At 34.5% G+C, this 25987-nt stretch overlaps 1 protein-coding gene across 1 annotated transcript in view; it reads left to right on the forward strand.

The window, feature by feature from the left end:
* The window catches only part of LOC149792288 (uncharacterized), a 132558-nt gene that overhangs the window by 16971 nt on the left and 89600 nt on the right, over window positions 1–25987 (forward strand). Inside the window, exons 2-4 of the mRNA XM_089969553.1 lie at window positions 323–493; window positions 20722–20906; window positions 24174–24329. Coding sequence (XP_089825679.1) covers window positions 323–493; window positions 20722–20906; window positions 24174–24329 — 512 coding nt within the window. The remainder of the gene's footprint in view (window positions 1–322; window positions 494–20721; window positions 20907–24173; window positions 24330–25987) is intronic.

Consider the following 25987-nt stretch of genomic DNA (forward strand, 5'->3'; position numbering starts at 1 on the left):
ATGCTGTTGAAAAATTTCAGAATTGTGATAAAAAAACAACACAAACACTGAAAATTCTGTGCACAGAATTTTCGGCGTTTTTGTTGTTTTTTTTTAAATCACAATCATGATTTAAAATAGCATACAAATGCCAGTAGTCATAAAGACCATGATATAAAAATGTATAAATAATGTATAAATATATAGTATGTCTATCAATCATTTACAGGTACAGTAAAATGTAATTCAAGGTGTAAATGAGCCACTTTGAAATTCATGAAAATTATTGTAAAAATGAAAATATAATCCAATTTATTGTAATTGTTCCATCAATTTGTTTCAGAGATGTCATGTGATGGAGGGACTTATACAAAGAAGTAATTTTAACCAGTTCCAGTTTCTGGCAACAGCGTTACAGCCAATGCTTCACAGAGACTTTATGTACACAGCTCAGTCCCGATTCCCAGAACAAGATTTTCAGCCCCTCAGTACTCACACAAGCAGACGGCTCAAGGTAGGAGCACTGTTGAAAAATGTATTTTCTTTCAGAGATGAAAAAATTGTTTTAAATATACCTCTGAAATTATACCACTGTTTTATACCCCCACACAAATGTGGTTTGGAAATTCAGTGTTACTATGGCTGAAATTATTAATTAATATATTGATGCATCAATACTCTTTCCAAATGAATTTCTTATATCAGTACAAGAGCTGAAAAATTGAAACAAAACAATTCTTACCCCATTTACCTTGCATGCAGTCATGAGTAATTATTAATTTTTTTTTATTTTGTATTCTATGAAAATTTATCTAAGACAGTATTTGTCTATGCATTCATTTTTGTCAGATTTTTAAAAAAGAGCAGAAAATGTGACACCCACTTCCCTAACACAACTCACATGGTTTGAAATTTGCCTCCCCCCCCCACTACCATGCAAATGCTTCATCCCCATAAGTATGTTCAGCCAGTGATAACATAAGTCAGCATGAAAGAAACATTCCAGGCTGGTTCCTCATGTATGTTCAGCCAGTGATAACATATATTAGCATAAAGGAAACATTCCAGACTGGTTCCTCATGTATGTTCAGCCAGTGATAACATATATCAGCATAAAGGAAACATTCCAGACTGGTTCCTCATGTATGTTCAGCCAGTGATAACATATATCAGCATAAAGGAAACATTCCAGGCTGGTTCCTCATGTATATTTAAATACTTTACTGATCATTAATAACCACTTTTATGCAAAGCTTCTCTGTTGCTTCATATCTTGTTTACTTGCATTATGTGAAGGCCACACTTCAATTGTGTTTAACGCAATGAAATATATTACATTAGTTTCTGGTTGGCAGTTATTTTTTGTTCAACCAATAACAACCAATCAGAACCTAGTTTATTCACTGCGTGACACACCAGAAGCATTGCGTCAAAATACAATCTAGATAGACACAAAGAAACAGATAAGCTTCATGCAAAAGTGGCTATTAAATGATCTGTGAGGTAGGTATAAGTCAGACATTGGGAACAAGTTTGGAATGTCTCTTTTTAGGTGAAATATGTAATCAGGTACTGTAAGTCCCAACAAGAAAAAAAATGAGCACAGGATTGTCAAGGAAACTGTTTCCAAACCACATGAGTTATAGTCAACTTGTTATATTCTTCTAGAGGGCCAGTAGGTGTTCTTAATAATTTCATTTTTCACTGACAAGAATTAGTACAGTATGATGGGGCTTGTTGTTAGTCATCTTTGCTCCCACACTTGGACTTGTTCTAGATGAGATTTACTTTGCATACAATAATTGCACTGTTTCTTCTGTTTTGAAGATACAACTGTTTAAGTGAAGACATGAAGTAAGATTTTTTTAAAGCATTCATGCAGCGCAAAACAATAGTTGTTGTGAGTCCTGCATCAGATCAAATCGAGCAGCTGGAAATGGCTTATAAGGTTGAATTTAAATCACTGACACTAACCAGTTGTCTGTTTAGAGGGTATTTTAATCATCTTTTCAAGGATGGGCAGTACCAGATTAAGGCCTTCCAAGGTCCAAAGCATTGAAAATATTATGGTGCCCCACCCCTTTTCCTAAAAAATGTGAAACTCAAGAAAACAATATTAAAAGCTAAAAAGGTGGGAAAATACTAGTGTTGTCATCATTCCAAATCAAAATACTTGTACATGCAGATCGAAATGGTCATATCATATTCACTAATTTTTGTCATCCACAATTAATTTGAATTATTTTCTGGTGCCCCTGTTGCAGTTTGCTTAATGGGTAATCCAGCACTGGATGAGAAAGGCATATGAACAGATAAGTCTGTGTCTGTTTGTAATATGCATACTGGATGAAACGGGCATATGAACAGATAAGTCTGTGTCTGTCTGTAATATGCATACTGGATGAGAAGGGCATATGAACATATAAGTCTGTGTCTGTCTGTAATATGCATACTGGAAATAGGAGCAGTATGTCAGCATTTATAAAATGGCACCACCCTACCAATAACAGACCTTCAGCAGATGATAAGATCATCAAGTTTATCAATAATGTATCATATCATAGGCTGTGCATAATGAATCATATCGATACATGCCACAGGTGTGTAATTACAGCCCTAAGTGTTACCATGTCTGTCCATCAGTCCAGTTAAGTGTTAGTTTAGGTCAGTTTTGCAGGACTTTGGTGGGACATCTCTAAATAATTTCAGAATATACAGCAGTGAAATCCACAAACATCAGTCAGTTTATTCATCATTATAAAGTCCAAAGCATGCCTAAGGAGGAGGAAGAGGAGGCAACTTTGCATTTAGTTCAATTTTTTGGGCACTATTACCTTTAGAGTCACCTAACTTGGAATGTTATTGCATCATGAGGAGTAACACAGTCATCATTTTTAGCTAGGTTGCTGTGACCAATATTTCAGTCCAGTGATATTGTTTAACATTTGCATTCAGCTCATTTTCTCAGTCATATTGTCCATGGAGTCACATAACCGGGTGAGATGATGATTTATATGGCTATCAGTGAAAACTATTGTAACAAATATTTCACAGTCAAGTGATTTTTGTTAGTTTTAGTGTTTAGTTCATTTTCTGTTGGTCTACATTTGCATTGAGTTCTTTTTCTCAGACACTAATACTTTCGGAATCACTTAAGTTGGTATTAATATTCATCATTTAGAGTACTATACCTTCAATGAAAATTAGGTTACTGTGGTCTGTACATGACATTCCAATAAGTTTGGTTAACATTTGCATTTAGCTCATTTTCTTGACACAATTATCTGGATAAAATGCTTGGTTTGTAATTGCATCATGAGTACTTTTTTGTAACAGCCATCAGTGAAGACCGAGTCACTGTCACCTGCAATTCATGGTTCAGTGATTTATGCATGCCTTTGCATTTGGCTTGGCTTCTTTTAGTAAGGGCTTGTGTTTTTGGTCATTTTATAAGACACAATTTCTCTTTGAGTCATATAATTTGTTCTGTCGAGTTTGAAAGGAACAGAAAATTGACAAGGATCGGTTACATTAGTCATGGTTTGCAGTCTCAGCCAGTTTCCTTATGAAATAATATCAGGTTATTACATTGATGTAATAATATCAGATTATTACATTGATGTAATAATATCAGATTATTACATTGATGTCTTAGTCAATTTGCAACACACATAACATGAGTTGCATTCAGTACTTTTGGATACATTTTAGACACTGATAACCACAAAACATTTTACAAGAAAGGAAACGAAACTTCTATTGTATAAAAGAATCACAAAAATTATTTTGAAGTACCTCACGTCACAGCTATTTATTAAAATTCTAACATGTCATAAATTCCAACATGTCATAATGAAAATCAGTGAATGTTGTAATGCATATTTCTTAATGTTAGACTTACATGGCTCTAGTGTCACGAACTCTTGAATAAAATAATACTTTTGTTTCAGTGATAAAACTTAAATACATTTAAAGGTAAGTAATATACATGCATATGTTATGGGGCATGTTGGAATCCATGAAAATTCTGAATCACCCAAAGGTCAATTGAAATTCTAATCTACCCTGATGTAGTTTGGAATTCCTATTACTAGGACTAATGGGAATTGAGCTTTCAATGGGGCAAACTGGAATCATGCACAAGTTTTGAACAATGTTTGTATTTTGAAGAACAAACCAACAGGGAAACAACACTGGGTATAACTGCCCATATAATGCTCAAATGGAGAGCAGAAACTATTTATACTTGATTGAGTTAGGCCTAAATGCAGAAAAGTAACTATTCATAATCTAGTGAGTTATGTCCTAATGCAGAGCAGAAGTAATTAATACTTTAGTGAATTATGCCCAAATGTAAGGCAGTTACTATTCATACTTAAGTGAGATATGCCCAAATGTAGAGCAGTAACTAAATGTCAAACAGTAAACTGTTAATACCCTAGAGGGTTAGGCCTAAATGCAGAACAGTAACTAGTCATACTTTAGTCAGTTATGACATACTCTGATGCAGAGTAGAACTAGTCATAATCTAGTGAGTTATGTCCTAATGCAGAGCAGAAGTAATTAATACTCTAGTGAATTATGCCCAAATGTAAAGCAGTTACTATTCATACTTATGTGAGTTATGCCCAAATGTAGAGCAGAAACTATTTATACTCTAGTGAGTTAGGCCAAAATACAGAACAGTAACTAGTCATACTCTAGTGAGTTAGGCCAAAATACAGAACAGTAACTAGTCATACTTTAGTGAGTTATGTCATACTCTAATGCAGAGCAAAAGTAATTAATACTCTAGTGAGTTAGAGCAGTAACTAAATGTCAAACAATAACTAGTCATACTGTAATGAGTTAGGCCCTAATTCAGAGTAGGAACTATTTATATTTGAGTGAGTTATGCCCAAATGCATAGCAGTAACTAGTCATACTCTAGTGAGTTAGGCCCTAATGCAGAGTAGGAACTTTATCTCTTGTGAGTTAGGCCCAAATGCAGAGCAATAACAAGTCATACTCTAGTGAGTTAGGCCCAAATGCAGAGCAATAACAGGTCATACTCTTGTCAGTTTTTAATGCAGCAATGTCTGTATTTTTTCCAATACTTCTTGCTAGAGTTCACACAATATCTTTGAGTTCCATAAATGGAACATGTAAAACATTTTAAATGACAACCCTGCAGATGTTCTGGCTTTACAAAATTGAAGATCTTTTTATGTTACATTTGAGAAAAAAAAACACAAATATGTGATAGAGAAGTAAAAATTAATCACTTTTTTCCAGATCCCAGATCACCTATTGTGTAACAGCTTTTGTTTACCATTATTTGATATTGCTTTGTACCATTGTGGTACTTGTGTAAATAACTGTCTACTTTAGTATTTGACATTTATGCATTAAGAAAATGATATTTTTAAATGGTAATTTTGGCTTATTCAGAATGAACTCATTGTGACAGCTGCCATTTTACATTATTTTGCAAATTGACAATCTTTCATACCAGGAATTCATCCATAACAAAACTCTTTATAAAATATCATAATAAGCATTGTTCTTCCTTCCCAATGGGGGGCCCTGAGTGGACGAGTGGTCTAAAGCACTCTTCGTTACGGATCACTGCCATCTTGCCTCTGTCTGCGTAGGTTCGAGTCTTGGTTTTGGCCAATGTGGGTATGTGAGAAAGCTTGTCAGTAGCTTCTCGAGGGTTGGTGGTTCCTTCCGGGGCTTTCCCGGGTTCTTCCTCCACCATTAATACTGGCCGCCATGTATAGCCTATCATGTGCTGAAAAATGGCGTTAAACCCTACAACAACAACAACAAAAATCCTTCCCACTGGAAAATAGGGCCTTCAGTGCAGCACTGTATATGTGATGGTCTTGGGCTAATCTGATTTGCTTCTCTCCAGGAAAAGCAGATGTTCTTAAGTTTGGTGTCCAGGGTTGTTTACCAAGTCATGGCTGATCATCCTGTTCAGTGTTTGCCTTGAGGGTTTCAATCCAGGGCATTGTGTGTAATGTTGGGCTGGTTGCTCTCCAGGGTACATACAATCCATTTCCACTTGCATTCCTTAATGGTGATGGTTGTAGGTTTATGTTGTGTCCTCGACCATAACACCTGGTTAGGGATTCAGTCTTGCCATCTATGTGCAGGATTTATCTGAGACAAGTAATGATGAAGACCTGTAACTTATCTTCCAAGTTCTTTGTGTGGTCCAGGTTTCTGTCCCATAGAGCAGCTTATTTGATATTGGAGTTGAACAATCTAAGCTTTGTTTTCTGGTGTATGTTATCATCCTCCGCCCCCAGACTGGTCTGAGAGTGCTGAAGGCATGGTGTGCCTTGGCAATCCTGACCTTGGTGTCCTCATCTGTTCCTGACTTGTTCACAGAGCTGCCAAGGTATGTGGACTTATCAACATTCTTAATGTCTTGTACTTTTAAGAGAACAGGTGCATCCTGGTTTGTTTTTTGTCTTGTTGGCATTGATCTCCTTGCTATTGGTTCGGGCTGATCTCTGGTGAGATCTCTGTCTTTAATTGCATGCACTAGAGTGTGTGTGACAGTAGTCCAATATCATCTGCAAAGTCTAGTTTCCTGTTTTGGGTTCAAGGTCCACTTTATTCCTTGTGGTTAATCCATCATGACCTTCATTACCCAGTCCATCACTAGTGAGAATATCAATGGTGATGGTAAGCATCCTTACCTGACATCAGCGTCTACACAGAAAGAAGTACCGGTAGACAAATATTTGTTGTGTATGACATGACAGATTGTCTTTGTAGTGGCACTAGATAATCCTATCTTCTGTGGGATGCCATAGCACCTCAAAATTTTCCAAATGATGCTTCTGTCTAACATGTCAGCAAGTGTCCACTTTTCTTTCCTTTCCTTCTTCTTGAGTTCCTTATTCTTTATTGAATTCTTGAGTCATATCAGACGATCTGTCAGCACAGGTTTGTTATTGCTACTCCTCACAAACTACTTGGAAGAATGCCAAGAAACTTAACTCACACACACATTCATCCCAAGATTCAGTTGGTCTATAACCAAAATGGTGCAGTTCAAACATCCAGTGGCCATCTTGACAATCTTGTTATATCTATTCCTCAAGAAGAGAAAGTTATATTGAAATAAGGTTTTGCACCAATTTCTGCTTGGTTCTGAATGAAAATGGAACAGATCTGACATCAATATGTCCATCTTGAAAATGTTTATAACTGCTTCTGGATGGAAAATTATACTAACATAGAATTTTCACCAAAATACTTTTTATGATGTTTTGAATGTCATATATGAAAATGATGCCTGCCATTATGGTCATCTCGAAAATCTTTTTATAGTCACTTGCACTCCATCTGGATGGATGGTCATATCAATATGGTGTTTTCATAAGAAAACATCTTATGATATCTAGTGGATACTAAATGAAAATGGTTCTGATCTTACATGCAATATGGCCACCATGATCTTGACATTGAGGAAAGTTGAATGGTACTGATCTGACATCAAATATGACCACCATGTTCTTGACATTGAAGAAAGTTGAATGGTACAGTACTGATCTGACATCCAATATGACCACCATGATCTTGACATTGAAGAAAGTTGAATGGTACAGTACTGATCTGACATCAAATATGACCACCATGTTCTTGACATTGAAGAAAGTTGAATGGTACTGATCTGACATCCAATATGACCACCATGATCTTGACATTGAAGAAAGTTGAATGGTACTGATCTGACATCCAATATGGCCACCATGATCTTGACATTGAAGAAAGTTGAATGGTACTGATCTGACATCAAATATGACCACCATGTTCTTGACATTGAAGAAAGTTGAATGGTACTGATCTGACATCCAATATGACCACCATGATCTTGACATTGAAGAAAGTTGAATGGTACTGATCTGACATCCAATATGGCCACCATGATCTTGACATTGAAGAAAGTTGAATGGTACTGATCTGACATCAAATATGACCACCATGTTCTTGACATTGAAGAAAGTTGAATGGTACTGATCTGACATCCAATATGACCACCATGATCTTGACATTGAAGAAAGTTGAATGGTACTGATCTGACATCCAATATGGCCACCATGATCTTGACATTGAAGAAAGTTGAATGGTACTGATCTGACATCCAATATGGCCACCATGATCTTGACATTGAAGAAAGTTGAATGGTACTGATCTGACATCAAATATGACCACCATGTTCTTGACATTGAAGAAAGTTGAATGGTACTGATCTGACATCCAATATGACCACCATGATCTTGACATTGAAGAAAGTTGAATGGTACTGATCTGACATCCAATATGACCACCATGTTCTTGACATTGAAGAAAGTTGAATGGTACTGATCTGACATCCAATATGACCACCATGATCTTGACATTGAAGAAAGTTGAATGGTACTGATCTGACATCCAATATGGCCACCATGATCTTGACATTGAAGAAAGTTGAATGGTACTGATCTGACATCAAATATGACCACCATGTTCTTGACATTGAAGAAAGTTGAATGGTACTGATCTGACATCCAATATGACCACCATGATCTTGACATTGAAGAAAGTTGAATGGTACTGATCTGACATCCAATATGACCACCATGTTCTTGACATTGAAGAAAGTTGAATGGTACTGATCTGACATCCAATATGACCACCATGATCTTGACATTGAAGAAAGTTGAATGGTACTGATCTGACATCCAATATGGCCACCATGATCTTGACATTGAAGAAAGTTGAATGGTACTGATCTGACATCAAATATGACCACCATGTTCTTGACATTGAAGAAAGTTGAATGGTACTGATCTGACATCCAATATGACCACCATGATCTTGACATTGAAGAAAGTTGAATGGTACTGATCTGACATCCAATATGGCCACCATGATCTTGACATTGAAGAAAGTTGAATGGTACTGATCTGACATCAAATATGACCACCATGTTCTTGACATTGAAGAAAGTTGAATGGTACTGATCTGACATCCAATATGACCACCATGATCTTGACATTGAAGAAAGTTGAATGGTACTGATCTGACATCCAATATGGCCACCATGATCTTGACATTGAAGAAAGTTGAATGGTACTGATCTGACATCAAATATGACCACCATGTTCTTGATATTGAAGAAAGTTGAATGGTACTGATCTGACATCCAATATGGCCACCATGATCTTGACATTGAGGAAAGTTGAATGGTACTGATCTGACATCCAATATGGCCACCATGATCTTGACATTGAAGAAAGTTGAATGGTACAGTACTGATCTGACATCCAATATGACCACCATGATCTCCATGATCTTAATATCAAGATAAGTTGAATGATCTTCAGTTCATGATATCAAGTTCAATGTCAGTGGCCATGATGAAGAAATTTGTGCTTCACTTACAGGTATCAGCAAACATGCTACTGCTAACATCGAAGAAAATGTTTCTGCTACCAAATTTGGTACATTGGAATTTCACAGTAATATCAGAGATGGTTTCAGTACTCAGCAGTTGGAAAGAAAAATGGTCTTCTTTGATTCCTCTAATTTTTTTCTGGCCAGTAGGGTACAAATCCCTTTAGGGACTCTTGTTTTTTTATTTGGTTGATCATTTTCAATTTAAATAAAAAAAGAAGGCATATATATATATATATATATATATATATATATATATATATATATATATATATATATATATATATATATATATATATATATATATTCAAAGTAGCACAAGGCCAATACTTTAATGTTTGTACCTAGTTTTAAATAATGGTGAACTGAGGTTACCTGTAGATTCCAGTCTGCCTCAGTTTTAAATTCCAGATCTGCACTAATTTCTGCTATATCCAAGAGATAAATCAGAATTTTCATCTGTCTAAGGGCAGACTCAGATTTTAATTGAGCCTGGGTGATTTGGATTTGCCCCAAATACATATGCATTTCAATATCGCTAATTCAACTAATTAATACAAAGCCTAATTTACTTAAAGTTTCTGTACAAACTTTATAGATGAAATATTTTCTTTATAAACTCAATAACTAAAAAATTATAATCATTTCATAGATTCATGTTGATAAAGATTTGTAACATCTAATACAACTGAAGCAGCTTCTCATTTCTCACCATACTAATACTATAGCTACACACATTTAATACACAGTGTTTATTATTAAACAATAATTTTCATATTTATCAAACTAAGCGTTCTTAATCTACAGGAGGAAAAATGTACGGAAGCTATCAATACAGACAAAAACATAAGTGGTGTTTTTGTATTTGCACTTATGTACAATTCGCAGCCAGTTTCATAGAACAGAAATCTGACATCACATAAAGCACCTGCAAAACTGAGTCTACACTGTTTATATAAAATCAGAAATTGGACAAACATTGTAGACTCTAATTCGCACGTGCCTTATATGACAAGAGTTCATTAGATCCTAATGATGAAATTGGTTTCATGGAAATGCATATTGACCCATGGGCCTCATCAGTATGCTGGAGGCCAAAACAGGATAAATTTTTAAGGTTGCAGGCTGCATGAGCAAGAACAGTTCCTTATCACTTATTATTTATATCAATTGAACAGCATATTTTCAAAAGAAATGCCTACATTGCCATTAGCCACACATGTGAAGGATAGGGCCTGTGGATTGCAGGTTGGACAAACCTGTTCTAAAATAGTCTTAATTGTAACCTTAGCCTGCCTTGGATGTATGCAATGTGGCACTGTTTCACTGTGCCACATTGAAATAGCAGATCGTCTACATCAGGGGTCGGCAACCTATTTTACATTGCGTGCCACATTTTCCCCGATTAATTACAAAATGAACGAGCGAGTGCCACCAATAAGAGAGTATCACTGTTAAATTTAGATTTTTGGCTGCCCTTTGCGTGCAAAACAAAACCTCCTTGTGGCATGCATGCCATAGGTTGCTGACCCTCTGATCTATATCCTCACTTGAAATGGGTTTCAAGGGCATATTCTTGTTTTAAAAAATTTCATTGGATAGTTGTGCATGATGAGAAATAGTGATGTGCATGCACAATCCATGTACACCACTTCATGTCATTTTTACATAGCCCCAATTCTGTAAATCATTAAATTTTCACAATTTCATAAAATTTAATTAAAATGAGTTATAATTTTATGATGGTCATTGAGACAGCTCTTGGTAAATTGTTTGATAACTAACAAATTAAAAATACACATAAAATGTGCAGCAAAAGAAGTGATTGTCTTTTCATCAGTGTGTGATTTAGATTTTTAACGTAGCTTTAACCATTTTCCAGTCATATCGTTATGATGTCTGCAGTGTGGCAGTTTAAAGTGATGTCTAGCACTGGGCCATCATGCCGCAGACGTGTAGCATGATGTCCCACCCAGTCACATTATCCTGACACCAGGCCGACCAGTCCTAACACTAACCTAGAGAGGCAGCTGTTAGTACCATTTTTTGAAGTCTTTGGTATTACTCGGCCAGGGTTTGAACCCACGACCTCTCGCATCCGGGGTGGATGCTCTAACCACTTGGTCACAAGACCGGTCCTTTTCATTAGATAAAATTGCTATAAATTTGATTGTGCAGTGTAATGAAAAATACAAAGTCGACATTAAATGTTCAATACAAATAATTTTTGCTGTTCCCATGTAATTATGACCTTGATGCAGACAAAAGAAAAAGGGGGGATGAAGCAGGTGAACAGATGGAAATATCATCCATCAGTGATAAGTAATGCATGATGCACACTCCAATAAAAGTGCATCTCTGATTAGGTACAGGTGGACCATTTGAATCTCGCATGTACACATGAGGGTACTAGAATATTTTGGCAAACACAGCAGGTGGCAGTTTAAGAAATCAGAACATAACAAAATTCCAAGCCAAATAATTAAAGGATGTATGAAATAACTGATCATCATTAATATATGGCAGGCATTGTAGCACATAACTGGTTGTCTTTACTTTATTGCAGGCATGATAGAACATAATACTTGTACAAATTTTCCTTAGTAATTTCCTAACATTTTATGATTTACAATATACATGTATACAGGAGTGCCTTGATATTAGATTTAATAGCCAGATCAGACTATAAAAAATAGTTCAACAATAGGTCCGACTGCCTATTCTGATTACAAATTGTATTCTAGAAAGTGACAGACTGCTTTTTGGACTACAGACAGTTTTCTTACAGTATGTCAGACTACCTATTTGGACTAGAAACAGTATTTTAACAATAGGTCAGACTTCCTGTATGGACCATAAACAGTATTCTAACAGTGGGTCAGACTGCCTATTCTAGACTATAACTATTATTCTAACAATGTCAGACTGCCTATTTGGACTGTAAACAGTATTTTAACAATAGGTCAGACTTCCTGTATGGACCATAAACAGTATTCTAACAGTGGGTCAGACTGCCTATTCTAGACTATAACTATTATTCTAACAGTGGGTCAGACTGCCTATTTGGACTGTAAACAGTATTTTAACAATAGGTCAGACTTCCTGTATGGACCATAAACAGTATTCTAACAGTGGGTCAGACTGCCTATTCTAGACTATAACTATTATTCTAACAATGTCAGACTGCCTATTTGGACTGTAAACAGTATTTTAACAATAGGTCAGACTTCCTGTATGGACCATAAACAGTATTCTAACAGTGGGTCAGACTACCTATTTGGACTGTAAACAGTATTTTAACAATAGGTCAGACTTCCTGTATGGACCATAAACAGTATTCTAACAGTGGGTCAGACTGCCTATTCTAGACTATAACTATTATTCTAACAATGTCAGACTGCCTATTTGGACTGTAAACAGTATTTTAACAATAGGTCAGACTTCCTGTATGGACCATAAACAGTATTCTAACAGTGGGTCAGACTGCCTATTCTAGACTATAATTATTATTCTAACAATGTCAGACTGCCTATTTGGACTGTAAACAGTATTTTAACAATAGGTCAGACTTTCTATATAGACCATAAACAGTATTCTAACAGTGGGTCAGACTGCCTATTTGGACTGTAAACAGTATTTTAACAATAGGTCAGACTTCCTGTATGGACCATAAACAGTATTCTAACAGTGGGTCAGACTGCCTATTCTAGACTATAACTATTATTCTAACAATGCCAGACTGCCTATTTGGACTGTAAACAGTATTTTAACAATAGGTCAGACTTCCTGTATGGACCATAAACAGTATTCTAACAATGGGTCAGACTGCCTATTCAGGCTATAAACAGTATTTTAATGATAGGTTAGACTGACTATTCAGACTATTTTGACTATTAATAGTATTCTAACAACAGGTCAGACTGCCTATTCAGACTATAAATAGTATTCTAACAAGAAGCTAGTCTATCTATTTGGACTATAAATATTATTCTAACAATAGATCAGACACCCATTTGGACTATAAATAGTATTCTAACAATGGGTCAGACTGCCTATTCATACTATCAATATTATTTTAAAATAGGATCAGACTGCCTATTTGGACTTTAAATAGTATTTTAACAATAGGTCAGAATGCTTATTTGGACTATAAATAGTATTCTAACAATGGGTCAGACTGCCTATTCATACTATCAATATTATTTTAAAATAGGATCAGACTGCCTATTTGGACTTTAAATAGTATTTTAACAATAGGTCAGAATGCTTATTTGGACTATAAATAGTATTCTAAAAATGGGCTAGACTGTCTGTTTGGACTATAAATAGTATTCTAAGAGTGGGTCAGATTGCCAGGTTGAATTATAAAAAGTATTATTTTAATAGATCCAGCTGCCATGTTGGAGGCTTAAGTATTCTAATAATAGGTCAAACTGCCAGGTTGGACTATAGAATATTCTAATAATAGGTCAAACTGCCAGGTTGGACTATAGAATATTATAATAATAGGTCGAACTGCCATGTTGGACTATAGAATATTCAAATAAAAGGTCAAACTGCCAGGTTGGACTATAGAATATTCTAATTAAAGGTCAAACTGCCATGTTGGACTATAGAATATTCAAATAAAAGGTCAAACTGCCAGGTTGGACTATAGAATATTCTAATTAAAGGTCAAACTGCCAGGTTGGACTATAGAATATTCTAATAAAAGGTCAAACTTCCAGGTTGGACTATAGAATATTCTAATAAACGGTCAAACTGCCAGGTTGGACTATAGAATATTCTAATAAAAGGTCAAACTGCCAGATTAGACAATAAAGAGATGAGAAGAAATTCAAAGAATTTGTCACCACAAAATTACAATGGATACAAATATCAGATTTTAATTTTATTGATACCAAACAGCTAGTACAACCCTCCATGTACTTATTATACATCATGAGTGAGACAATTATATATCAGGCATTTAAAGAAATAAAACTTCTTTACACAAGTTTGCACAAGGCCCAACCACATAATTTCGTTTTGCACCAGAAATAAACACAGGTCCCAGGTAATTATAGTTTTGCTTTGTACAAGGCAAACATTGGTAAAGGTGTTTCTAGAGACCTCTATTTACCAGTATCATTACATTTCATTTTTTTCATCTCGTAGCAAGTTTACAAACTTTTTTATTGTAGAGGTTGTATTTGTTCCATAATATATTATCAGCACTAGCTGTAAGAACATTGTTCAGTCAAGAGAAAGGCATGATGTGGTTTTTTTTTCTTTCTTTTCTTCTTAATAATATTCATTAGTATGGTGCAGCCAAATACATTGGTCTATTTGTATGGCAATGATGTTAAAGTTAATATTGTACAGAACTAAGCATGTTCTAGAAGGTCTCAGATTTTTCTGTATTACATGTATTTAGTTTAAATCCTAGAGACAGATTTTTCTGTAGTATGTCTTTTTGGTTTGACTGTATACTAGAGACAGATTTTTCTGTATTACATGGATTTTATTGGACTAAATACTAGAGACTGATTTTTTTGTATTACATGTATTTGGTTGATTTTTCTTTCTCAGCCATGCGACAGTGAAATCTAGCTGTTTTGCTAACCTTACTTTCTTATCTCAGTCTAGTCACCTCAGACCAGCCATCTCAGTCAAGGTGTCCACATGCTCAGAACTATTTTAAATGAAAGAAACCCGCTATCTTCTGCTGTGCCTGACATAGTTATTTTAAAATCAAACAACAGCAACAACTAATATATAACAAAAACTTAATAACTTAAGGTAAATCCATGTTTGAGAACACACCATACAAAAACATTTTGAGAGAGACAAATGCACACGCATATGATGTCGAGCTTTTTGGTATTATGCTAGTTCGTTACACACAAAATGGTCAGTTTTATCCTAAATGCAGGCCTAGCTCAATACATTTTCAGGTCAGTGTCATTAAATGTAGCTAAAGCTACATAACTAGTTTTAAATACTTTGTGTGAAACAAATTATATACTGTTAACTACATTTAATGACGCTGACCTGAAAATTGACTGTGCTACAGAGAGGATAAAATTCTCAATGTTGTGTGAAATGAACTATGACAGAAAACTCTCATCCATAAATATAGACTCATAACCTCCCAACTCTCTTAATAACTACGGAAAAGTTTGTACCAGCGAGAAATGTGTTATGTCAAACATGCTTTGTTCTAATTTTGTTAAGCGTATCCATTGTGCCCCAGTTGAATAAAAGATATACTTACAATATTTAATGACAAGTAATGCACTTACCAGCCAGAAGGAATCATTTATCTGTCAATACCTTAATCCATAAGCAGATTTCACTGTAGCACTTGCCATATTTCCAAGACAGAAAAATAAATTTTCAAAGAACCAGTGAACTTGGAATTTTAGCACATGGTTATCTGCCAGGGTCCGTATTTGGAGGGTCTTTTATACACAGGGATAATTTTACAATTAATATTAAGGACAACCCAAGTTTGTCACAGACAGTTTCACCTCCTCCACAAAAAAGGAGTTATATACGTTAGTGACACTGATCACTAATTACCTGTGAATAACCCAAGCATGGACACTCATGCTACATGTAACTTTTCGTTATAATAATAGCCTATACACTACAGCATAGGTGTGGGCCCACAGCATTGATTTATTATTTATAATATAATTTTCTAAATTGGGACTGATAAAAATGAAATATTTTCTTGTAATAAATATTAACTATTTATTGTTGATTTCATATAACATCCATATATTAAATGTGATAATGATTCAATACCATGTAACGTTTTATGTTGTTATGTTTTTTGGCTCATGCATACAAACTGTATACTTCGAATGACATGCCACAGTCCTCATTAATTTATTTGTATTAATGCACCGTATGTAAAGATTGGCATGTGCACTATATTGCACATGTGAGAAGTTCTTTTTTACTTTAAAGGGAATCATTGAGTGAGAAAAAGAATCTATGTTGGGGTTTGGGCCGAGACAAGGAAATCGCAGTCGTGGGGGTACATTATATGTCTCCCCCCCACCCTTTGGCAAGCCTTGTGGGGAGACAAATAATGTAACCCCTTGACTGGGATTTCCTTGTCTCAGTCCAAACCCCAACATAGATTATATTTATTTGCTAGAACTAAAAACACTAGACACAGATTTTTCTGTATTGCATGTCTTTGGTTCAACTAAATACCTCAGAATTTGTTTCCATATTACATGCATTTGTTAGAATTAAAATTACATATATTTGGTTTTACAAAAATATATAGATTTTTCCAAATTACATTATTTAGGTTAAATACAAGAATTAATTTTTTCTTTATTAATTGTATTTGGTTAAAATACTAGAGACAGATTTTTCCATATTACATTATCTAGTTTAAATACTAGACATATATTTTTCAGTATTGTCTATACACGTATTTGGTTCAACTAAATACTAGAGCGAGTTGCTTAAATTTAATTTACCGGTAGATGCTTTTATTTTCTTCTGCTTTTGGTGATGGGGATATAAATGGACTTTTCTTTATGTCCTTCTCTCTGTCTTTACTTTCATACATCTTTCATTCTGCATGATATCTCCCTTAGTCATTATTGAATTCCATCCAATTTGGTATGTAGCTATGAGACTTTGGCTGAGTTCAGTTGTTAGTGTTTAGTGACATTATTTTTCTGAGTTATTGCTCATGGCTGTCCCACCAACCTGCTTTTGTTTTAGAAAAGTAAGTCATTAAATTATTATTGATTTTGGTTCCTATTTTGAATGAATTTTGATATTAACAAACTTTTGGCTGAGTTCAGGTGTCAATGTTCAGATTCACCTTTTAGTGGAGTTACAGCCATGATTGTCAGACCTACCCACACCTGTTGTCAGTGCAAGAACTCTCTTAATTAATATTGGATTTCATCCTAGTTTTGTATGTATCAATAAGACCTTGTCTGAGTTCACTTTTCGGTATTCAGTCTCATCATTTAGCAAAGTTATTTCTCCTGATTTTCAGACCACCCAAAGTCCTTTTCTGTACAGTAAATTCCATGATTATTATTGAATTTTAATCAAGTTTGGTATACAGCTTTATATTGTTCAGACCTTGGCTACAGTCAGTTGTTACCCTTGTCATGTGTGGCCGAGTGGTCTAAAGCGCTCTCCGTTACGGATCACTGCCATCTCACCTCTGTCTGCGTGGGTTCGAGTCCAAGGCTCAGCTAGCGTGGGTACGTGTGAAAGCCTGCCAGTAGCTTCTCGTGGGTCGGTGGTTCTTCCCTGGGTTTTTCAGGGTTCTTCCTCCACCTTTAATACTGGCCGCCATGTATAGCCTATCATGTGCTGAAAAATGGCGTTAAACACTACAACAACAACAACCCTTGTCATGTAGTGCAGTCACAGCCCCTTGGTTATTAGAACCTAACCACTTTTGTTTCTGGCAGCACAGTAACTCCCTTAATTATTATTGGCTTTCAACCGAAACATAGCATGTGGCCTAATTTCCATGAGACACTGGCTGGACTTGATTGTTAATATTCTGTAATATTAGCAGAGTTATAGCCCTTGATTGATACGCCAGTTTCAGTTGTTGCGGTTTTTACAATTTTGAATAAACTTTTATCTATGCAGTTTGATATCAGCAAAGCCAGCAAAGGTGTGGGACATCTGTTTCTAGAATTTGCTTGATTTAACAATTGCACACCAAGGAAGAAAATGTGGATATGATCAAACTTCTAACTATATTGACTGATTAACTGAACTTCCTTCCATATTGCCTGATTGTCTTAATAATTCCATATTGCCTGATTAACTTAATAATAATAATAATAATAATAATAATAATAATAATGAAGTGGACTTAGTACAGTGCCTAATCTTTAGAGGCTGTAAGTGCTTTACAGTATTGGATAACACATAAAAGCATATACAACGACAAGATAACAAAAAACAAACACCATGAAATTACAAAATAAATAAAACTGACAATAATTAAGGAAGTAAGCATTATTAAGTCTTTAAGTCTGTTCTTGTAATTGAAATAGGTGAGTTTTAAGAGCACTCTTTAAATGAGATCACAGTGTCCTAATGTCTAAGATCCATGGGTAGTTTGTTCCATGTAGCTGAGCCTTAGTACACAAAAGAATGTAGTCTGTATGACTTTGTTTTAACAATGGGAACATAATGAGAATTCAAGTGTTGGAAGAGGAGGGTAAGTTTATAGATGGGGTATGCACATGGGTGAGGTCAGATAAGTATATTGTACTGGAGGCAGTCAGTAAATTGTAGCATATCATAGTGAAAAGTTTTTATGTTTGATTCTGGATCAAATTGGTAGCCAGGTTACAGAGGAGGGGGGAGGTTTGTTTAGTTTTTCATCCTCTAAGGATAATTTGAGCAGCTGTGTTTTTAACTGTTTGAAGTTTCCATAGTAAATACTGAGATGAACCAGAGAGAAGTGAATTATAATAGCCCAGTCTTGAAAGTACTGAGGAGCACATACATATTTTAGTCACATCAGCTGAAGGATAATTGCAAATGGAGCTAATTTTTCTCAGCTCCAGATTCGCAGTTTTGCATATGTTCATTTATGTTGGTGTGATGACAGCATACTGTCTAGATGGGCACCTAGGTTTTGTACTGACTATGTGAACTTAATGTTGGTATTGCTGGTACTTATTGTTTAAGATAAAGGATGTAACCTAGAAAGTCATTGTGGGATGATCAGGATGGCATCATTTTTATCATCATTGATCTGCAGCTTGTTGTATGTCATCCAAGGCATCACATTGAAAATGCACCTCTGTATGCTTTGGATGGTAGCCTCAACTTCATTTGGGCAGCTAGATTTGTCTATTTGAGTATCAGCAGCACATAGTTGGTGAGACACCAGATGTTGATCATGATACTTGAGAGTGACTGAGTGTGTACAATGAAGAGAACTGGACCAAAAATAGAACCTTGTGGAACACCAAATCATGGATCATCAAGGCTGAAATATTTTCCATTTATGGACAAAATATGTGTCCTCTTGACTATGTAGGACTTAAATCTAGTAAGATTGTATCATGAAAACCAAACATGCTGGAAATGGTAAAGTAATATATCAAAATCTTTTATGTAAAATGCCACAGACAAGTCAATAGCATGAAAACTAATCTTTCCACTATCCAAAGCAGGGAGTATGTTGTTATCTAATCTCAGAAGGGCATCTTCAGTACTATGATGAGGGCAATATGTGGACTGCAAATAGCTGAAATGACTATTTGAATTCAGATGGGATACAAGTTGGGATAAAACAACTTTTTCAGATATTTATGACATGTATAGTAGAATAGAAACAGGGCAGTATTTCCTTAAAATTGTCATGTTAAGTGTCTGTTTCTTCAACAGAGGCTTAAATTATAGGAATTTTTCAGGTGATTGATAACATCAGTTAGTGGGGGTAATATTAAATCTAAGCTCTCAAGCAGCAGTGATGATGGAATAGGATTGAGTTCACATGACTTTGGGGAGCCCTTTTTCACAATTGTTTGTGCCAAATTCATAGAGACAGGTTCAAATGCTGTTAAAGGTTGACATTGATATTCTTTATCACAACTGTATGGTGATGATCAGTCAGTTGAAATTGTGTTGTCAGGCTTATTTCTAATTGATTGTACTTTGTCAATGAAGAAATTTGCAAATGGGTCTGGAAGGTCAACAAAAGAGAAGTTCATTAGAATTGGTGTACATTTATTTCAAGACATTTGTTTGTCCATAATCTCAAAGAGTTCTAATTGCAGCTGGAACCTTCAATGATTGCATTGATCTTAGAACTGTAGTAGGATGATTTCACTTCATGAATTTTGTGACAATCTTCTTAGCAACTTCAATCTGCTTATGAATAGTGAAAAACCAGATCCTCAAAGCCTTTTGGCCTTCACTTTTAGCAGTGTAAACCTGTGACCTGGTCTCTAACACTACTATACAATGGAGAACACTTGCTTTTTTAAATGATTCTCTGCACTTGGTTGCTGGGGCATGTTAACTTAACATTGACATTAACTTAACTTGGCTCATTAATTTAACATTAATGTAGATCTTTAAGTTGGATGTTTGCCAAGATGTATTCCTGACATGAATGTCAGTTTCATTAGGCTATGGTTTTCTAAAATTTTCACTTTATTTCTATCGAAGTTTAGATGATGATATGAAATCTTTGCTGTTTCCTTTTCATGAATGTTTATGCAATCTTTAACAGGTCACACACTCTTTTCAGTTGATACTGAAACTAGTAACATTCCCTCTCAAACTCATTTATAGGAGAAATTAGTATACACAAGACAGGATAATTTTCATCGTGTGAAGAGTGCCTATTACCATACTGATGATGATGTAAGGGAACTTGCCAGGCAACAAGTCAAATATCGGGACCATGTCAGATTTCCAGACATAACAGCCATTTCAGGAGAACCAACATTAAACAGACAGACATCAGAAATAGCCAGGTAATTATTGACTGATTTCATTGAAGTTCATTTGGATTGATTTACTAGTTAGCTGAAACTGGTTCTCCACAAATAGTACAGCAAATGATAATGAATATGATTATGGATTTAATTTTATAATAAATGGTATTGAATATAAATACATGTATGACTATGGATTTAGTTTTATAATAAATTTTATTGAATATGAATACGACTATGGATTTAGTTTTATAATAAATGATATTGCATATAAATACATGTACGACTATGGATTTAGTTTTATAATAAATTTTATTGAATATGAATATGACTATGGATTTAGTTTTATAATAAATGATATTGAATATGAATACGACTTAGGATTTAGTTTTATATTAAATCATATTGAATATAAATACGACTTAGGATTTAGTATTATAATAAATGATATTGAACATGAATACATGTATGACTATGGATTTAGTTTTATAATAACTCATATCGAATATGAATATGACTATGGATTTAGTTTTATAATAAATGATATTGAATATAAATACATGTACGACTATGGATTTAGTTTTATAATAAATTTTATTGAATATGAATACGACTATGGATTTAGTTTTATATTAAATCATATTGAATATAAATACGACTTAGGATTTAGTTTTATATTAAATCATATTGAATATAAATACGACTTAGGATTTAGTTTTATAATAAATGATGTTGAATATAAATATGACTTAGGATTTAGTTTTATAATAAATGATATGAATATGATGATGGATTTAGTTTTATAATAAATTATATGAATACAATAATGGATTTGGTGTTATAATAAATCATATCGAATATGAATACGACTATGGATTTAGTTTTATAATAAATTTTATTGAATATGATTATGACTATGGATTTTGTTTTATAGTAAATCATATCGAATATAAATACGACTTAGGATTTAGTTTTATTTTTTATAATAAATGATATGAATACGATGATGGATTTAGTTTTGTAATAAATTTTATTGAATATGAATATGACTATGGATTTTGTTTTATAATTAATCATATTGAATATAAATACGACTATGGATTTAGTTTTATAATAAATGATATTGAATAAAAAAAACGACTTAGGATTTAGTTTTATAATAAATGATATGAATACGATGATGGGTTTAGTTTTATAATAAATCACATTGAATATGAATACGACAATGGATTTAGTTTTATAATAAATGATATGAATACGATGATGGATTTTGTTTTATAATAAATCAGTTTTATAAGTATGTGGTACTTAAGTCACAAAGAAAGTTTATGAAAGAATTCATACACATAACCTTAACCCTAACCCATAGCTGGTCAGGTTACCTCTACTGGTCAAAGACTACATGCACATTACCCTAACCCAAAGCTTGTCTGGTTAACTCTACTGGTCAAAGACTACATGCCTCATAACCCTAACCCATAACTGGTCAGGTTACCTCTACTGGTCAAAGACTACATGCACATAACCCTAAACCATAGCTGGTCAGGTTAGCTCTACTGGTCAGAAACTACATGCCTCATAACCCTTACCCAAAGCTGGTCTGGTTGACTCTACTGGTCAAAGACTACATACACATAACCCTAACTATGGGTTAGGTTTGGTTTGCTTACTAACATAGTTGGCTTCATGTGACATTTTGATATTGTATAAAGACCACATAGTTTTATTTCGATATTTCAGTCAGTATTTATTATCAGTTAAGTTTAAAATTCCCATTGAAACAAGATTGATTTAATTATATTAGCAAAATATTTGTATCCAGTATAAATTGTTATTGACTTCAGCTGCATGCAATGCCCCTCCCCACTTGCAACAACAATATTACCCACTCCAGTATGAAACTGAAAAGCTCATAATCTCTGGCAGAAAGTTGGCAGATATGCATCTCAGAAATCTCTGCTCCGCTTGAAACAATGGTGGCAATGATTTCACTAAACACCTCTGCAAAATGTAATTTTGTTCCTGCTTGAATATCATCTGACCATCAACACATCCAAAGTATTGAAAGGGAGCACTGTGTACATGTGACCTTTGGGTTAAGTCCAAGATCACTGCTGATATTTTTGGATTTCATTGAACTTATGAATGCAAACCTAATGAATTTTGAGCAATGTTTTCAATAATTTAACAGTCATCACTCTAACATTGATTCCAAGGTCTTGACCTGGGGTGTTATCTGCCATGACTTATGAGCATGAAAACAAACAAGTATGAATGGATTTTTATCAAACCCAGTTAGTGGATATATCTGAGGAACACATTGCATGATGACAGTTCAATGATATATCTGAGGAAAACATTGCATAATGACAGTTCAATGATATATCTGAGGAACACATTGCATGATGACTGTTCAGTGATGTGTCTGAGGAACACATTGCATGATGACAGTTTTATGATATATCTGAGGAACATATTGTATGATGACTGTTCAATGATATATCTGAGGAACACATTGCATGATGACAGTTCAATTTTATATCTGAGGAACACATTGCATGATGACAGTTTTATGATAGATCTGAGGAACACATTGCATGATGAGAGTTCATGATATATCTGAGGAACACATTGCATGATGACAGTTCAATGATATATCTGAGGAACACATTGCATGATGACAGTTCAATGATATGTCTGAGGAACACATTGCATGATGACAGTTAATACCTGTTTCTTTTCCCCAAAAATATTCATCACATTTTTTAACCAAACTTAGCATTGACAGTATCTGAGACTAGTTCAGCAATCTTCTATCAAAGTCCTTATCAAATAATGTTTTACTGCACTATCTCATCATGATACAAGATAATGGCTTTGTTACTTTAGTCTGTTTGCATGTTTAAAGAATATCTGAGATCATTTCTGTACTCATTAGTTAAAATGAGCAGACATTCAGAAGAAATTGACTTATTGTGGATTCCTGGAAATTTCTTACGGCTAGTAAGTTTTAAACCCCTCAAGTGACCCTTCTTTGAGTCAAACTGTATCTTTAACTGAAATGCAGAAACTCCTGTGTTTCTTCCATTCACGTATATTTGTACAAAATGTTAACATGTCAGATTATCCTCTTCACAATACTACTGACAGTACCACTGTTCTGTGAAGATAAAAAATGATAACACTAAAATATTTATTGAATTCAGTGTGCATGTTTTACAGTTGTAAACTTTATTTTATTTAGTCTCAGACACAAATTAATTTGGCACTGATAACTACCATTTTGTTTTTCTAACCCATTTTAAGCAGTTTTGGAGCTGGCTCATCAAGTCTTCCAAAGCTTGTGCCTGATGGTACCTGGAAAAATGTTCACAAGGTCCAGAGATTTGTCAGTTCAAAATGGCCCAGTCGATTTCAAGGGGATGGGATCAACCCCATATTTGCCAGTGTGCCCTATCTTAGGTAAGTGTCTACAAGATTTTATTAACCATGCTTGGCAAAATGAGTAGGGCTGCCATTCATTAAAGTTTTTATTGCTGTTATATGTATATGTACCAGTAAAATCCATTATAATGCGATGCTCGGGGTCCAAAGAATAACTTCACTATATTAGCGGGATCGCTTTAATTTTTTTCTTCAAAAAATGTTCATTGAAATTACAATGTCATCAATTTTAAATAACCTCTTGATCATATATCATTTGTTTTGTTCGCTGTATTTCACAGACATCAAATATACTTCAGTTTTGAATTGTTTACATGCCAACATGGCAGAAATGGTGTATGGCGAAGTTAAGGCAACATTAAACACAGTGCTACAATTAAAAATCTGCTAGGGATACGAATAATCTGGTTTTCTGAGAGCATGTATGTAGGATGTTCAAAAGAGAGGTCACTGTAAATTAAAAATGTGAGCCATGTTGCCATCACATTATAAGCAGAATCGCGTTATAACGAATTGCATTATAACATGTTTACCTGTATAAGTATATTGTTTCGACTTAAACAGAGTAACAGAAAAGAGCAAAGCCAACAGGTTTTGTAAAATTAAACAAATAGTTTATTTTCCTAGACTACAAAGTGAAAGTGTAAAGAAAATAACAAATACAAATTAAATCTAAAAAAATGCTAGAATTTCTAACACAAGTCCTAAAGATTAAAGTTCTGAAAAAGCTTTAGTGGTATTCCAAAATAAATCCAAAGCTGGAAGTGTTGATGTGCCTGTGGTGACCTGTGTTATGGCAATGTGCCAGCAGTCTTTTACTGAATCACAATAATACAATCCAAGAATAAATCCTTATTTTAATTTCACTCTAATTCCATGTCTTTATGTCCAAGAATATTATTTTTTGAGCACTATGTATTTCCAGAGAAGAATATTTTAAATTAAATAATTTACCCATTAGTCAAACTACTGCACAAGAATAATACAACTTTATTCTGCTCAGATGTTGTTGCAGTAATAATTAGGTTTGCTACTAAAAACCATAACAAAACATTTGGCAATCATCACATTGCCAGGTCTATGTGAAAAATGCCAATGCCCTTGACTCAACTTAAGATAATAATCCTAATATTTATCCCTCAGTCAGGAAAAGATAATCCATGCTGTTTATAAAACAGTCACTGATTTTGGAGAGGGTTAGGTACTAGATACAATTTTACATAACCCATAACAGCAGATAATAAAGCAAAAAAACTACAGAAAAAACTAACAAACAATGCAAATCAAATATACATAACAATATTTATAAAGGTTCTGGAGAAAAGTTTCAAATCACTTACCCATGTGATTAGTGAGCTGCAATAGTTAAATCATTCACTTCCTCATTTTCCTCAAAACCATACACTTCTCCAGTACACTGCTTACACTAGTCTGTTACTAAAAAGCACAAGTATGTGATGCTGTTGTTGCTGTTGTTGTTCTATGGTTTAACACCATTTTTCAGCACAAGATAGGCTATACATGGCGGCCAGTATAACTGGTGGAGGAAGAACCCTGGAAAACCCAGAGAAGAACCACCGACCCACGAGAAGCTAATGGCAGGCTTTCTCACGTATCCACGCTAGCTGAGCCTTAGGCTCAAACCCACGCAGACAGAGGTGAGATTGCGGTGATCT

Source organism: Sinohyriopsis cumingii, chromosome 9 (assembly GCF_028554795.1).
Source record: "Sinohyriopsis cumingii isolate HCF-2022 chromosome 9, ASM2855479v2, whole genome shotgun sequence".
Classification (NCBI taxonomy): Eukaryota; Metazoa; Mollusca; class Bivalvia; order Unionida; family Unionidae; genus Sinohyriopsis; species Sinohyriopsis cumingii.